The following is a 14,255-nucleotide window of genomic DNA, read 5'->3' as shown; positions in this document are numbered from 1 at the left end:
ATGCCATATATTTTGTGTCTGTATGATCATCTTGAAATGCACGCAAAGTACCTAGTTAGATGCATAATAAGACATTATATAATTTGTATTAACATTATATATATCTCAAAACCTACAAATGAACGCAGGGTTTTCTGCAAACACAGTGTTGCTTGGAGATGCAGCATTAACTGCAGCGCCCCCTGGCGTCCTCTCTTTGCTAATATGAGAGGAAAAAGGTTTTCTCCAAAGCAAGAACCTTTCTTCTCTGCCGCATAAAGACCTGTCGAGAGTTGACAAATAAGAATGAATAATTTCTCAACATCTATACAGAATGTATGTGGAAAAATATAAAATGCTTACACAAGACCATTTCCCTTTTTAATTTTCAGAAAAATCTACATTAAACTCAGAGGTTTAAAGTGTACCATAACTGTACAATAATCTTTGTTCTAATGTTATCAACTGTACCACCTTCTACATTGAAATTCTTCTTATTTTTGAATATATTTTCAAATGGCAGTGACCAGAATGACTAAAAGCGTGTGTTGCTTTTGATAAACGATGGTTTTCTGTATGCTGGGTGGGGCTTTTTGTGCTGTGAGTGGAGCGTTTACTAGAGGGGGTGGTGATGGAAATTTCTATGGCGTATCTCTAGTCTATACTTTCAAGATAAAACAATAAATCCTACACAGATGTTGATGTAGTTGTTCTATGTTTCCCGTGTAAATACCAAACATCTTCAACCCATTGTGGACAAAAACTTTTCCTCAGGGGCTACATTTTATACTGTGATGTTTTAAGGGATCATCAAGCAAATAGTGAAGTTAATGCTAATGATTTATTTCTTACATTATTCAAGAATTATTTATATGCCTTTGTATGGTAATTTATCATTTTTATTTTATGAATCTCTTTATTTCATTTGTATTATTCATGTTTTTATTCTGTAACGCCACCACAACAAATTCCTGTGTTGTTTTTACAATTGTGACAATAAAAGTCTGATTCTTATAGCACTGATGACTCCTATTGATATAGCTCCCCCCTTTTTTAAAGGGGAACTAATGTGAAGATTTAAGCAACTTTTAAATAGACCTTGGACCTCTATTGTGATCATCGGTATAAAACTCCCCAAAATGTTTAAGTTCGAAAATGTGCTTAAGCCCCGCCCACTGAGTACGCTTCTGATGTTTTTCTGATGATGAACTCTTCTCCAACCGAACCAAACCCACTCTGCTGTGATTGGTCAAGCATCAAGATTTGTCACCGCACGTCAATCCGGGAAGTCTCCACCTCCAAGGGACTCATTGTATAAACAAAGCTGGGTGTGATTACAGCTCGCTGGAGGAGGAGTGAAGATCATTATTACATCATCATGGACTTCCCTCTCATAACCTCTCATCCGCCGAGATTTCAGACAGGGGAGAACATTATAAAGTTATAAGTTTAAAACATGGTCAAGATGAGTGACTTACTGCATCTTGGAGAGGAATTTGAAACATGCAAGTAATTCAGAAAAGTTGGATTTTCGCATTACTTCATCAATCATAAAAAATATTCACCTAATCTTTGACCTCATGTGGGCCACATAAATACAGTTAAAGGGCTGCATGTGGATCCACACTTTGCTCAAGTCCAACATTTTTTTTATCAGGAACCCAATTGGTGGCTTGCAAGAAAACAACCTAAATCAAATCTTAAAAACTTCCAATTTAGTAACTCAAGAATTCTGTCTGTAAAAGTCAAAAGATTACACCTTATGTTTGTGTAAACACTGTTCATTTTAAGTATGTTAATAACCATCTTAAAAGTAAACTATTATTTTTAAAAAGAGTTTGAGCTTCTAAGCCTGGATAAAAAAAATCCCCATTTTCTTCCAAAATCCCAGCAGTGGCCCTCGGAAGTCGAATGGCAGTCCCCTGGACTCTCCTGCTCGAGCCCCCCAGCCTCCCCCCTGCTCGCCCCGCCCACACGGCCAACTCTCGGTTTCAAGTCAGATAGAGAGTAAACTCCTGGAAAGTCAGTAGGAGGCGTTTCCCTCTAATCCACCGAATATCTCCGTCTATGTTTCCACCAGCGACTAGATCGTCACCGAGCCGGGACACTTCAGAGCTCAACGTGTTTACTCGGACTTTTCCTCCGGGAGCCTCTGCGGGGTAAGTCCTCCGCTTCATCGCCCACTGACGCCCGTCAGCTCGAGCTCAGTCAGCGTCTTCTCAAAGTTGACTCTGTCCTCTCAGAATCATTGTCAGCTCGTCTTGTCACGATCGCTGCCAGTAAGTCCGGCTCAACATCTGTCTCGAATCTGTTGACATGTCGCTTCCCTCCTCTTCAGCTGGAGCTTATCTCGGTGCTGCTGTCGTTACTACACTTCAATTACACGTTTACTATCGGAGTAGATGTAGAGTATTAGGTTTACTCTTATCTTGTTTTCCGACGTCAACATCACTGATACATGAACCGTCATCCAAAGTGGAATGAAGTAAAGTTAATATCCCAAATAACGGTTGAGATGCAAACTAGTTTGCAGTACTATCTATTCAACTTATTTTTTGTTATTAGTAGTCGAAAGTTAGATCCTGAAATACTATCAATACTAATCCAAGCCGCGATGTCTTTTTTAAAATGACGTTATTGTGTGACAAGCAAAGGTGGACTTCAAAAACACCGAATTTATTTATTCAGGCTGTCCCAGCTGTCAAGGGGAAGAGACTGGAACCCTGCAAGAGTTCCTCAATTTGGTTATCAATTCACTTTTATGTGGTCTCTGGACAGCTGCAGGAAACAACTACGTCTGACAATTATATTATTATATGCATATTTAGTGCAATTCATTTAATAAAGTTTGTTGAACTACAAGTTCAAAGTTATTTGACTTTTTCTCCTATAATCTCAGTTTTGCAAGTCTAATAAAATAATTGACTTTTTACCCTTGAAAATATACACTAAATTATCTTCAAATTGAACGTTGTTATAACAGAGAATAGGAGTGTAATAGAGATTGGAATCATGCAGAATTAACATAAGGATTTTGAGGAAGGAATAATCACATATTCTGCTGTTCTGATAATCCACAGGTGACAAAAAAAAGTGTTCATAAAAATGGATTTAAGAGCTGATAATGGCTATATTTTTATTTAGATTTATATGAAAGAGAAACAAATGCACTTAAAAAGAAAACTATCATACTTTTTGGAATGTATGGATTCCTTTCATGTCATTTGATGATTTTGAAGCTCCTCATGAATTAATCTTTCAGAGATATTACACAGATTAAAAGATTTGAACACGCTCTATAATCTCCGCTTTGATATCCTTCAAACATCCTGCACTATGATATGCTAAGGATTTGTGTTTAATTAGCAGATACAAAAACAGACTTCCTGGTGGACTTTTATCAACTTCCATAGAGTCACTAGAGGTGTTTTAAACTTTTATATTTTTGATTTTACATTTAGAAAATCTAGAGAGACACGGTTGCTTCTCATTTACACTTTAGAATGAGGTGTCATCCACAAGAGACCCAGCCTTGGTTCTTTTTATCCATCATACCTCATGCAACGTACACAAAACGTACGGTTTTAAACTTTATCTTTCTCCCTAAATTGAACTTTTAACTAGTAGAACCCTTACCTCACCTTCTCCATTGTTTCAGCAGAACTTTTTTTTATCATCTTTATGCTTAAATTATATAAAAACAATGTCATAAAATTTTGTGTTATTTTGTTTTTGGACCCAATAACAATGGAAAGAATCATCTCCTAATCCAAAAGAGAAAAGTGTACTGTAGTTCAATGATAAAATGAGTGAACAAAAAGTTAATATACCTAATCAAAAACATAAAGCTCACCTTAACAGCGTTGTTTAGAAATGATAGATAAATAAAATATTTGAATGTGTGAAAAGAAGCATGAGATGTCATGTTATACTGCTGATGAAGTGAGATGTTTCTGCTATGAGAGCTTATGCTGTCGTTTGGTTTGACAAGTTGTAACAGCAAAACATTTTAATGGACTATTTGTACTGCAAGATGCAGTTTTATTTTGATTTTATTTCGGGTTTCGTGATTACAAGAAGACAAAGTCCTGACAGCTCTATGCTTGTCTATGTGATGACACAGATTAACCAGGCCTTTGACATTGAGGGGACCACAAGCATGCAATGTGGTTTCAGTATTCTGCTCTACATTCAGGCTTGGGTCTGAACCACCTGATGTGTTCTGCAGACCTACCTTCCTGTGGGTGAAAGAGCTGCGAGGCTTAGACTGTCAGGGTTGAAGAGAAGTCACATGAGGTGATTTGAGTGTTGCAGCAACAAAACCAGCACCGTGGCAGGGTTCCTTTAAATCCAGAAACTGGACCCAAAACATGTCTGATGCATCTATATATAATCTCCAGATAAATGTGCCCTTTAATTAAATTGTAATGTGACTGGAACGGCTGGACCGAGAGTCAGTTTGCTTTGCTTTCACTGAAGTTATCGCTGCAGAATTTAGCTTTGTTTAGTCAAGACGGGCTTTAAAGTTGAAGGAGGGGCATAAATCAAACAGAGGGCACCGGCTTCGCTTCAGTAGCTGAACGTGTAATATTTGTCATCTTCCAAAATGACTTCCCAGATCCCACAGCTGCCCCGCAATGAAAGGGTCTTTTGTGTTCAGCAGCTGCTTCAACTACACCCCGATGCACCTTATTACTTTGTTCACCACAACCTGTGTCCCCCCCACGATGTTGACCAATCTATGATTGTAGAACCATGAGTTTAGCATGTTATCTCACCTTCAGTCATAAAACAAGAAACAAGTGATCACAAAAATATATCATGTTTAATTTAGGGTTTTTGGAATTTTCTGTCCAAATTTCACGGTTTGTCTTTAAGAAGATATTTTGGATCTCAAAGGGACATACATGGGTAAATAAATGGCATGTACAGAAAAATGATTCACATCAGTGAAGAATAAATTCAAAGGTAACACATCTCGTCAGAAATCCAAGCACTATGTTGAGTCTCACCAGCCAAGGCAAAGTTAATGAGAAATGCTAATGTCAAAAGTTCAGAAAAATAATTCCTCCATTATTAAAAGTGTTGGGAGCGGCCTGTATTTTATGATGGATTATGATGAAAAGGTGATGGAGATGCCAATGGCTGTGTGCATCTCTAACTGCTGTCTGATGGACTCCTTAAACTGACACCATCTATGAGCCTAAAATTCAACTAACTGACGATGAATTTGTTTTCAAAAATCTGATCGAACTGTTACGTTACAAACTGTTACAAAAAGACCAGTATCGCCAAATTAAATAATGCTACATTGCCCTCTGAAAGCAACGTACATTTGACACCGAAAGATTTAATTCTCATGTGCCTTTTGTGTCATGATGGCTGCGCTATTTCATTAGGGTACTAAATTGTTTTTTACATCACCAGTTTGCATAACATTTACCTGGAATAACTAGTATAGAGGTTGACCTGGCAGGCTGGAAATCCTTCCAAAACATTATCCAGACCGGAGAGTATAAGGACAGGAGTCAAGACCAAGACTTTTGAAAGGTCAAGACCAAGACTGCATATAGTTTAGGACCAAGAAAAAAGCCAAGTATCTTTCTTTTACCAGTTATGCTATACAACAGCAACATATTGTTTTTGAACTCTTTTGCCTTTCTTTCAACTCTGTTTTCCCGATTTCTGTTCCAAGACCAGACCAACAATGTCCACCAGGTCAGAGACGAGGAGTAAAAATGGCTTTTTATTTAAAGACGAAAGACCAAGACCCTAAAAAAGTGGTCTCAAGACCAAAACATTTCTTGAGTACTCTAGTACTACTTCCACTCTGTGCCCAAATATTTGTGTTCAACAAGTATTCCCCTGCAGGATTGAACTATGTTTATACATGTCAGTTAGAATAAAATGGTTTTCCCAAAATCATCATAGAAGCCTAAAGAATCAATTGCTTACAACATCGTACGCCATTGCTGTTATTCAAGTGTCTCCTCTGGACCCCAGCGGGGAAATTAGCCACCCAATGTTCTCAATTAAAGTGTGTTAATACCTTGTGGCATGTTCAAAAAGGTTTCACACCCAACAAACCAGTCAGCGGCCCCGCACTGTTTCTCCAAGGAAGGTGTGTGCAATGCAGCATGGCAATATGCAGCAAGTGTGACCCCCAATTAACCCCCTTATATTAATCCTCTGGTCTCCGTCTCATGTCCAGGCTAATCACTCCTGCAGGGAACGTTAAGCACAACCTGCTCCCCTGCTGTTTGTCCTTGCTAAACTTTAAATCTGCTTCTTCTGCTTGACTTTTTTTTTTTTGCTTTTGTTCACTTTGCAGTCGGAGCTAGGAGCTGACTTCCTGCTGACCCTCCTTCCGAACACTGAAAGCTGCAAAAATAAAGACACAATGGCCAAGAGATCCATCATCCACTTGTGGCTCTTTGCATTATGTTGCCTCGCATCTGCAGGTAAGTTCATTATATCTCACACGTACGTCAAAGTGCTTAAGCCAGGAATAAATCTCGCTGGCAGTGTGTTGCTCACAGCGCCGTGTTAAAAATCTCTCTGGGATTTTTTCCCAGCAATCACTGCATGTGAGAGGAATGAGTATGTGAGAAGTTACTGTGGAGAAGAGCTGACAATCTGAACACTGTGAATCTTTCAATGAGCTTTGTGCGCAGAGAAGTCCGACTCAAGGCAAAGGCTGTCTTTTGTCTCAATATGAAGTCATTTAAATAGTTCTTTTCTGATCACACATTAGCATTGTTAGCAATGCACAGTTGAGATAAACAACTGCAAATTAGATAAGATTGTTTTTGGTTCTCTGTAGGAATTTACTTCAAAAGTAATCAAGCTATTAACTTGAATAATTGAATTATCTGAGTAACTTGTAGACAGAGTAAGTGTTTTTAAAAGTCCTTTATTGGTTTGACTAAGGCAATAATTACGTTATGTGAGCTGGCACGTAAACATGGTCATTCTAGTAGTTTTTTACGGCGCAGATGTCCTCTCTCAACCTGTGAACATTTAACAAATTAAAGGACAAGTTTTTAATCAGGGCATAATGTAATGGCTTGGAGCTGTACTTGATTTATAAATACATTTTTGACGATTGGCAGAAACATGTTAAAAACAGCCTTAGACAGAGTAGTCAGTATTTTCAGTTCATTTAAGGAAGGAATCAATCCACACATGCAGTGAAAATTACATGTGTGCTGGCCAGCCCTTTGGTACCTGGGACTGTTCAGGTATTTACTCAGGACTACCACGTTTTGAGCCCGGGCTTGTTCAGCTATACTCCATATTGGTTTGTCAATATCCTTTTAATCCTCGATAACTAATAAATGTTTGATTGTAACCGAAAAGTATACCTTTGTAAATATATGATTTAACTGAAAAAAGTCACAGTTTAAATAACACTATATAAGAAAAAAGTAAAACGGGTCTAAGTCAAAATGAGCAACAGTGACGATAAAAAAAAATCCTTTTAACAAGCAGAAACCTCAATCAGAACCAGACTATCAGAAGTAAACATGTCGAGCAGGGGCAGAAGGGTCCAGACAAGGTCATGAAGAGGAATCTGGATCCTTTGACACCCTCATGGCAAGGTGAAGAAGAGGCCGGTAACTTGCTAATTTTAGCAATAGCTTCTCTGTCCAAACATCAAATTGTCTGAAGCGGAAAATTGAGAAAATAACCCTCAAAAACAAATCTTTAATTACTGACCAAAATAAATTTGACTTTATTTAATTTAATATATAATTTACTTAACAGGCCGGATTTAGCCCTCGGGCCCAAGTTCAACGCCTGTCTTATAAAACATAAAAATTACTAAAAGATAATGTATTATCATGTGGAGAAATTCAACAAATAAACTAGGACTCATCTGGAAAAAATGAAATGTTTATTCATTTGCTTTTTTTAAGTTGAACTTAGTTAACTCAATTTCTGTCAAACATTTTAAATATGATTACATGAATTTGAGTTTGTAAAAATAACAATTCTAACAATATTCTCCATTGTTCTGAGGTAGTTAAGTTTAATTCATCTCAAATCTAGAACAGCTTATTGCTTTTCTGTGGCAGCCCCGGGACTTATTACCCACTAGATGGCATGTCTCATGCCAAAAACTGCGGTCAATGGTTTTCATGCATTCGGCCTGATTACTGCTGCAGTTCCAGAAGTTCTTCTGAGGCTGAAACCGCACTCAAGAGCAAAACAATAACAACATAGTCAGTGTTGCCGCGGGCAGAGCAAACACCAAGTCTTCCACAATGCCAGGATCTCTAACACAATGAAGCAGTGTACAAAGTTTTCCTCTCATGGTGCAAGATACATTGTAGCACGTTGTCACAAGGGAGTTATTTACGATTGGACAGCAAATGTCCTCTCCACTGTTACCAGTCGTTTACCTTCAGTTTCAATGTGGTCAATTCCTTTTTTGGCCTCCTTTTAACCCATCTGTCTTTCTCCATAAATCTGCACTCCAAACTTCAGGAGAGTCTTGACGTAAGACTCTGATTGGTTTACAAGCCACCATCTCTCGCTGTAATAGAATCCTAGATCTGCCTCTCCAAAACTTCCTAGAAACAGACAGAAAACTCGTATTTTAAATCTTCTTTATGGTTTTTATTTAACCTCTTATGCATACCAGAATGTTTGTAGTTGTCTATTCTCTTCTCTTCTCACAAAGACTGTAATGGATGTATTATGTAGTGCAAATTGGTTTTGCAGTGAAATTTATTTAAAGTCGGGCCAAGAATAGTCATGGCAGGATGCTGGTTATTTTGGAGGCTTGTTTGGACTCTCTCTAGCAGAAATACCAGGAAATACTTTCCCCTCTCCGGTACCTTTCCTGACTTCACTCAGGAGGTGGTTGGATCGATGACAACAACCATTAGCCAACACATCTGCTATATTAGTACATTATTCAATATAGGAGCCCTTGAGGGCTAAATTAGCAAAATGCATCTGGTATTGTATTTGTATGACATACCAATACAGTCTGTATTTATAAAATACATTTAAAATGAGATTGTGAGATATTGACTGGTTTGCCAAAATAAACATTAAAAAAAGAATATTATGATTTGCCTGCAGCATAATTTTGCAAACGAATTCAACCCCATAATACAAAGCAAAAGCTTAAGCTCCTTTTTTTTTTTTTTCTTGACTATACTGACCGAAGTACCTGGAATTTTGCCTCTAATTACTAAAGGAAATTGTGCCTTTAACCATAGTTTGTGGGGGAGTATTACATTTCTCTTTCTGAAGATAAACAGTAATATTCAGGAATTATGACCTAAATTATATAACTTTGCTCCAAATACGCAGTAGAAACTGGTCTGTTTTTTTTAGAGGAGATGGTTAAAACCAGATAATTAAATTGCAAAAGTTGAAATTTCTCAATGTTATTCAACAAAACCGCTGAAGAAGTTGGATTTGTCCACCGGTCAAGTCCGTGTCCCTGGTCTGTGTTGCTGCCAGAGTTTACAGATGTGCCAACTCCCACAGACGAAAGCTGTTTCCTGCAGTTAGGGAATTTTGAAATCTTAAAGAGATAGTGGAGGCGAGGACGGAGGATGCCACAAATAGCCGATGCCAAACTTACTTCGTATGGTCAACATGTCTAGTTTGACCAGAAAGCAAACCACTCTCCTCTTGTCTCGCTTTTTTTTTTGTGTGTGTATTATTGGCAGGCGACGGGCATTGCTAAGCCAAAAGAGGTTGTAGTGTTTTTTTCCCCCCGAGCAGTTGAGCCAAAGGTTCATCTTTATATCCACATTGCTTTTCTTGGGCCCACAGGAGGGGGGGGGGGGGGGGCTGCAGAATTGCATTGTGCAACCACTGTAATAGGAGAGGCAGGGTGGCCGGGGAGGAGTTTTGTTCGCCAGGCGCAGGCGTGGACTGTCATCCAAACTGACACACTCCACAGATGGACGACGTGCCAAACGGTGCAAATCTCTCGACTTGCTAAACCAGATGTTGGACCTGGAGTGGGTCGGTGTGTGCTGCTAAACAGAGCGGTGTGGATGTTTACGTAGCAACAGGAGTCCCGCTTGTGCCTCATTACTGGTCTCCCTTCCTTTCGGCCGTTATCTCGACCGCACTGTCAAGTAGGAGGCAGCGTTTCAGGAGGGCAGTTTGTGAAGGTCACCGCGGTGTTACACAACGTAATTACCAGCAGTTGATACGTTTGTTTATGATCGCAGTGAATTTACTTTCACTCTGAGGAGGATTAGTCTGGTCTCGGTTTTTGAGACAGTCTGGTAAACTCAACCGATTTCCAGACTTATCTATGTATCCAAACAAACCCCTAGAATCCTTCACAACTTTTTTTATCAACAGTTTTTTTTAATATGCAAATCTTGAATAGTGTCCACAACCCGCTTACTTCACCCCTCCTTTTGTCTTTCTCTGCCTCCTTCTCTCGCTCCATTTCTCCATAGTTCCAGTAAGCAGGCGTGTGAAGGGTTGTTGGTCATAGCCAGTAATGGAAGACAGCTGGGGTGATAGTACATTTTCCATTGTGTTCCATAGCTTTGAGAGAAAAAACCCAGGAGCTGTGGTGAGTTGGAGTAAAAAGCCCGTGTGAGTGGTGACTTCATTGAGGAAAGGGAGATGATAGCAAAAGCACAGGACTCCCTCGCTCTGCTGGGTCCAAAATGTAAAAGCTTTTACCCTGCGATAGCCAAGTGTGACTTTGTACATTGCTTTAACTATCTTAAATAGATAGATTTATGGATTTAATAAATAGAACAAGAATAAGAACAAAGTGCAAGGGATGACATGTGTGCAAATATAAAGAACATAGATCAAAGGAAATAACACAAAGAGAAGGATACAAAGATTTATTATGTGGCCCAATGAATTGGTAAGCTCAAAATCAAAGTAGAAAAAAAGTTCATGCATCCGTAACATAAACTCTCTGACTGTTTTCCAAACTTGCATAAAAACCCACATTTTTAAAATGTGGGTTTCATGTTTCGTAGTTTGGTCTTTTGAGAAAGTAGCTTTTAACTTTTTCCGTGATTGCATTTTAGATAAAGATAATAAGATAACAAACAAAATAAGCAATAGAAAAACTAAACCACTTTTGACTTTAAAAAAATTGGTCTAAACTGTTGCCTTTTAATCTTTCTGTACAGTTTCTCAGAGTTCTTTCAAAGGCGCCTTATTATTTCGTGGTTGACCTATAAAGATGTCAGTGGTTAAGATAAGATAAGAAACAAAGACTTTCAATAAGACTAAAACTGAGAGTGAAGGAAAGGAATTTGATGTGTTTGGTGTAAGACAAACATAGGGAATATAAGGATCGGTCGGGCCTCCAAGAATCATACTTCCTGTTGACTAATAGACCTTTTATTCAATGTTGGCCTCTGGTGTGATTGAGTTTGACAGCTATAGACCAAACCTTTCTTGTTCCTTTGCTTACTCCTATATAAGTCAAATAGACTTCATGGTATTTAAACAATATGGCCGTAGTTTTGTATAATTTATTGCTGTTTTGAAGTGCTTTTCAAATAAGATTCCATAAATGTCAATTTGTCTCAATTTGCCACAGAGCGTCTCTTCATCTGACCTCTTAACCAACTGACCATTCATCATATTTTCCGTTTGTTAACTGTCCATTGAAGAGGCCTTCATGCTGAAGTTCTTCTGAATAGGAAGGCGGTGTGACATTTGACGAGACATTTTTCTTTGCCTTGCGTCTCATGAAGATGAAGAAGCTCAATGGAATGCGTTCTCTGCCAGCATGTGTGAAAGTGTCTGTCTGTCTTGGCCTTTCTCACCTCTGTAGCTGGGCCCCCCCGACTGGCACAAAGGCCGGCCATTGTCCGTCCGTCCGCTATATGTTGATGGCAACCTGCTGGTTCTCAAAGCCTCTTGTTATAACACTCCAAAGATGGATGCTTATGAAAAATATCACATGGATAAAGGACTCTTTCAGAGTTTGATGGATTGATGGAGACAAAAATATCACAATGCCCTAAGATTTCCATTTACTTGTCATTAAAATGCAACCTTCACATCAATCAAGTCAGATTTAGTTTTGTACGTCTTGTTCAGTACCTACAAATTTCACCAGCCAACATTTACACGATGTTCTCATGAGATGTTCTTGGACACCTGGGTGTGTTTGTTCTCAATAGTTTTAACTATTTCTTACTCAGACCCACTCGTCGCATCCTTCCTTCGCTGAAAAATCCACTTCTTAATTATATTTATATCAGTATTATATAGCCAAGAAAATGGGATTCATAATATCTAATTTAAAAACTACATCTCACTATCTAGTAGAAATGATCTGTATTATTCATAACGGAAAATATTTGCTATCACTTCAATAGCTTCAAATATGAAATGTAATATGACATAAAGACATTGACAGCTTCTAATTTGCCACGACTTGGTTAAAGTAAGTCAGTGAAAACCCCTCATGTGCTGCTAGAGCAGGTGGTTAATGTGTTCCTGTAAGCCATGTGGCGGTGTAAAGCTTCTCACCAGACAGCTGCATCATAACGCTACCATACAATTGTCGCTACTGAATCATTTTGCTCTCTTTACCTTTGATAATGTAGTTTAGGGTCTTTACATAGTTGTGTACCGATTGAGTCATTATTTCCATCTGCCTGCCCTCAGATTTCTGAATGACTTATTCGCTGACATGTTTGACACGATTGACATTTGGGGACCAGACAGCTCATGTCGGCACCCTTTAATAAAGACGTACTGTGGTCGCACTGCCTGTAACTTTTGTGTTCGTACAGACACATGCTTGTCTCCCCAGCTGTCTCACTTTATAATCGGTCTCCTGTAAATGGTCCTGATTCATGTCGTCATGAGCTTGTGAGAAATGTACCCATGCTTGCCTGTAGCTTCATTGTCTTACATAGATTGGTTTGATGGCTAATGAGGTGGAATCCTTGAATATGAATACAAACGTTATTGCTGTTAGACTTGCTAAGAAGATCCTGATTTACTGGTCCAAAGCACTGCTTCCTAGACCTTTAATTTTATACATAATTGTTGACATAATAACACAAAAATGACTGCTGTGTAAATTCGCTTACTTACTGACAGTTTAATATGTCAGTATATTTTCATGAACATTTATACACTTTGTTTATTAGGCCAAAAAACGAGCAGGCCATTTACAGGAATTGCACCAAAAGTGATCATTTTCTTTTTTAATCATGGGGGTCTTTTTTTAATAGTTATGCATAGTCATCAGTTCATACAATCACACTTAAACATAGCATTTTTGACCATTTAACGCTGATTTTGGCATTTAATTGTACTACTTTAAGTGTATTTACAACCTTATTGAAACCACAGCGTCACCGAAGAGATGTTTGTAAAGGTCGAGCTGATTGGACCAGACTTTTTTTCAACCAATGAAATGTTGTGAATAATTTAAGCGTTTCTGGACACATGCCAGTTATAAAGTCATGCTATGAATTAAAAGAGATTAAACACAAATACTTTTTTGTTTTGTAAATTCACCAGACAAACTTTACTTTAATCACAGTAACAGGTCCTGCGCTTTTCTTGTAAGCCTTTGGTAAATTTGCATTTGTTCCATTTTCCAGGCACAGCAATCACTCCTGATCTAAGTCCTGGGTTTTGAAAGACCCCCTGGCCTCGGGTTTTTACACATATCTTGGACCGTTAGACCATTTGAAAATAAATGATGGCTCTAAAAAACAGACTACAAAGAAAGAATCTGACTTTGTTAGCTGGATTAAAGGAGTTTCTCCCGGAGGAGACTCGCTCGCTCTCGCTCACCTCCTTGCATCCAAATCCAACTCTCCTCTCTTGAGCCTCTAAATTCACAGTCAACAGATAAATCCTCCCTATTGGCAGAGCACATGGGGTCAACTATTCTACCCTTTTGAGGTGCTTCGCTCACTTCCTGTAGTAGTGATGATGATTCAGAAGTGAGTGGGCTGAGCTAGAAGCAGGAAAACGAGTGGGTAGAATACGTGTTCGCACATGTGTGTATAGATGATTTTTCTTTTCAGAAGATAGAATCTGCATCAATAAGTTGTAACACAAACTCAAGTACAGATTAGAAACTGTTCATACGTGGGTTTTGTAAACTAGCACAATAAACAATGAAGACTTTTGAAGAAGTAAATTGGCACATGCTCGATGAAGCCTCTGTTTGTTTATGTTTGGAAATGGCTTTGTGGGAATATCAGATTCGTCCCTCACTGGCACAGAGATTGACATCACTTCCTGTACCCAAATCTTGGCCGACCGCCAACTCCCACTTTGCG

The 14,255-nt window shown here is 38.6% G+C and overlaps 1 protein-coding gene across 2 annotated transcripts in view; it reads left to right on the top strand.

Moving 5' to 3' along the window:
- The first annotated feature begins 1,977 nt into the window (after positions 1–1,977).
- The window catches only part of tgfbr3 (transforming growth factor, beta receptor III), a 58,268-nt gene continuing 45,990 nt past the window's right edge, over positions 1,978–14,255 (top strand). Inside the window, exons 1-2 of one of the 2 annotated variants that reach the window (XM_087784498.1) lie at positions 1,978–2,138; positions 6,311–6,440. In XM_087784498.1, the coding sequence (XP_087640624.1) occupies positions 6,380–6,440 (61 nt within the window). In that variant the 5' untranslated portion in view covers positions 1,978–2,138; positions 6,311–6,379. The other variant, XM_087784499.1, reaches the window with a different exon arrangement.

This window comes from Callionymus lyra, chromosome 2 (genome assembly GCF_982586985.1).
Source record: "Callionymus lyra chromosome 2, fCalLyr1.hap1.1, whole genome shotgun sequence".
Taxonomy (NCBI): domain Eukaryota; kingdom Metazoa; phylum Chordata; class Actinopteri; order Syngnathiformes; family Callionymidae; genus Callionymus; species Callionymus lyra.
Note: the sequence above shows the minus strand (reverse complement) of the source record. Positions and strands in the feature narration are given on the sequence as shown.